The 3,056-nt window shown below is 32.9% G+C and overlaps 1 protein-coding gene across 1 annotated transcript; it reads left to right on the forward strand.

Moving 5' to 3' along the window:
- Positions 1-528: 528 nt before the first annotated feature.
- On the forward strand, positions 529-2,178 carry LOC106545706 (olfactory receptor 14A16-like). The gene is made up of 2 exons (XM_014062348.2): positions 529-1,454; positions 2,148-2,178. The coding sequence occupies exons 1-2, from the start codon at positions 529-531 to the stop codon at positions 2,176-2,178; spliced, it is 957 nt and encodes a 318-aa protein (XP_013917823.2).
- The last annotated feature ends 878 nt before the right edge of the window (positions 2,179-3,056 follow it).

A 3,056-nucleotide genomic window follows, 5' to 3' on the forward strand; every position in this document is an offset into this window, starting at 1 on the left:
TATTCTGATTAATGTGATTTAATTTGCATTTTCTATTTTTTTCTCCAGTTACTTAATAAACACACACACACACACACACACACACACACACACACACAAACACACTTCACTTCACTTCACTTTTTATACAGGCATAAAAATATTTTAAAAATATTTTAAGGTAATTTTAAAAATGTATTCTTTTAAATCCTGTACATAGATGCTTGTTTCCCTACTTACCTTCAGCCCATTGTTTTCTTTCATTAACATCCTGGCCTTGTGGTATGCATTTTATTTTCTTCAGAATTCTTAGACATAAACTGTGAGTTTTTGCAAATTTATGCACCAGTAAATCTTGCATTATAGTAAAAAAAATAAATAAATACAGGGAATGAGTATGTATGTTATTGCCCAAATGCACTAATTGTGTCCATTTAACTTTTGGAAAAAACATTTTGACAATGAATTTTAACTATGCTCTGGCAATAAATTGATATGAGTAATTATATTTGTTTTGTTTTGTCCAATCAAAATCTGGTTTTGTACAGAATGATTGAAAGAACTGGAATGGCCAACCAATCCACTGTGGTGAAATTCCTTCTGATGGGATTTTCTGATGACTGTGATGTACAACGTCTACATTTTGTCATTTTTCTATTTATTTACTTATTAGCCTTAACTGGAAATTTACTTATAATTGTTGTTGTATTCCTGAATCACCACCTGCACACCCCTATGTATTTCTTTTTGGCTAACCTGTCCCTAACTGATATTTGTTTAATCACAACCACAGTCCCCAAATCCATGGCAGTTTCATTGACAGATGACAAAATAATTACTGTTCCTGGGTGTGTTGCTCAAGTTTTTTTAATTGTTAGCTTTACTTGTTCTGAGGTTTCCTTGCTAACTATTATGGCTTATGACCGTTACATAGCTATTTGCCATCCTCTACAATATAGTGTCATCTTGAACTGGGGTGCATACAATCAAATGGCAGTTATTTCCTGGGTCAGTTCCCTGCTATATGGATCTGTACAAACAGTCATCACTTTCCAATTACGCTTCTGTGGACCAAACACAATTGGGCAATTTTTCTGTGACATTCCTCAGTTACAAAAGATTTCTTGCACAGATACAAAAGTGAACCAGATAGTGATCTGGATATTTGGATTCATTGTGTCTTCATTTTGTTCAGGATTGGTTTTTGCTTCTTATGTCTATATTATTTCTGCTGTACTGAAAATTCAATCAGTTGAAGGAAGATCCAAAGCATTCTCGACTTGTATTCCACACTTGACAGTTTTTTCTTTATTCATGTCTACATGTTTGTTTTCATACATGAGGCCAAAATCTCTTTCTTTTCCCATTATAGACTTGCTTTCTGCTGTTTCATATACAATTGTGCCTCCTGTTATGAATCCCATCATTTATAGCGTCCGGAACAAGAACATTCAAGTAGCTGTATGGAAAATAACATCAAAAAGAAACAAACAAACTAATAATAAATCCTAAACTAATTTGATTGTCTTCAGTATGACAAATATAACATGTCCTTGTGAAAGGATGAGAGATTCTCCTTGGATGTCTCTTCCTCTATTTTACTCTAACATACTGTATAGGTCACACTGTATATTGCAAAGCATTTGGATATAATGGAGAGAAGATTAAAATTGTGTAGGACATAACTGCACAATTAACTGGCAACAGAAACACTAGACTGAGACTTTTGCTCCTAATTGTTATTCTTACACTAATATATAATTTATTATTTGCATATTTTTCTCAGTAAATAAATGAACAAGACATTTTTTGAATAATTTATTTACTTGGTTTTCTCTTTGTCTACTTTTACTATTTGTATAGAGGAGGAATCATGTTTTAGTAGTTCCTATTTATAAGTATTAACAATTCAGAGAGTTACACAAATCTTAAATACACTATTGTATTTACTTTCAAGTTATATGATAGGTAATGTGGTTCCTTGCTTCATATAGAGACAAAACAAGGTAATTGATCAACTTGACTAGATCTCAGTACTTTAATTATGAAATAATATATTTATAATAAAAAGAGAGCCCAACTTCATCATTTGTATGGCTAATGGATCATGTTTTAGTTCCTATCTATGTCTATCTATTTTCACTCTTGACATACAGTCCTTGGATCACATCAAATATCAAAAAGAATTTCCTAACTTGATTGGACTCTCTTTAGTATGATAAATGTAATATTCTATTAGTAGAATGTTGTTATGAAACCATGAGCAATTTTCCTAACATGCATTTTTCTCCATTATCATAATTCAATATATAAAAGAGAAGGATATATAAAGGAGAAGGATGAAATTTTTAGCACTATGTACAAGTGATTGGCAACACAAACAATGGACTAGATATTATCTTAAATGTTACAATGCTTACATTAATATAATATTTATTATTCAAATCATTTTCCTTAAATGTATATGTATAATCATTTATTTAAATGATTATACAAATGGTTTTATATTTATCTCATTTTATGACGTATGGGGATTGGATAATGTTTTAGTCCATATTTTTTTACAGAAATATTGAAAATCAAAAAAGTTTACAAATCTTTACATTTCTATGTGATAAATGGTTCCTTGTTTCATATATAGTCAGAACAAAGCAAATGACATATTAGTTGTTTTTTTTTAGTTTAGTTTACTTTATTTGTATGCCGCCCTTTTCCCTGGGGGGACTCAGGGCGGCTCACAATTCAAGGGGAAGGGAAGAACAGACAAGTTACAGACATAAAGACAATGCACCGTTAAAAAAGCACAACAGTCATACCATTCGAGTGGGGTTGAAGTCTTTAGCCCCAGGCCTGTTGGAACAGCCAGGCTTTAAGGGCAATGCGGAAGGTCTGGAGGGTGGTGAGGGTATGAATCTCCACGGGGAGTTCGTTCCAGAGGGTCAGAGCAGCCACCGAGAAGGCTCTCCTCCGGGTAGTTGCCAAGCGACATTGGCCGGCTGGACCTTATTTTCTGAAACATGAAAATACCTTTAAGGAAATTTGGTTGGCAGAGCTTTATCTAACTAACTAAGGTAACA

The sequence above is a fragment of the Thamnophis sirtalis genome, unplaced genomic scaffold (genome assembly GCF_051295495.1).
Source record: "Thamnophis sirtalis isolate CommonGarterSnake01/CBP01778 unplaced genomic scaffold, rThaSir2_p1.2 scaffold_4, whole genome shotgun sequence".
Classification (NCBI taxonomy): domain Eukaryota; kingdom Metazoa; phylum Chordata; class Lepidosauria; order Squamata; family Natricidae; genus Thamnophis; species Thamnophis sirtalis.

Excerpts from the sequence above, each read along its gene's own strand:
- LOC106545706 (XM_014062348.2), top strand. The coding sequence starts at position 529 with ATGATTGAAAGAACTGGAATGGCCAACCAATCCACTGTGGTGAAATTC. Across the intron at positions 1,455-2,147 it reads GTAGCTGTATGGAAAATAAC|ATCAAATATCAAAAAGAATT; the intron begins ATCAAAAAGAAA and ends TCCTTGGATCAC.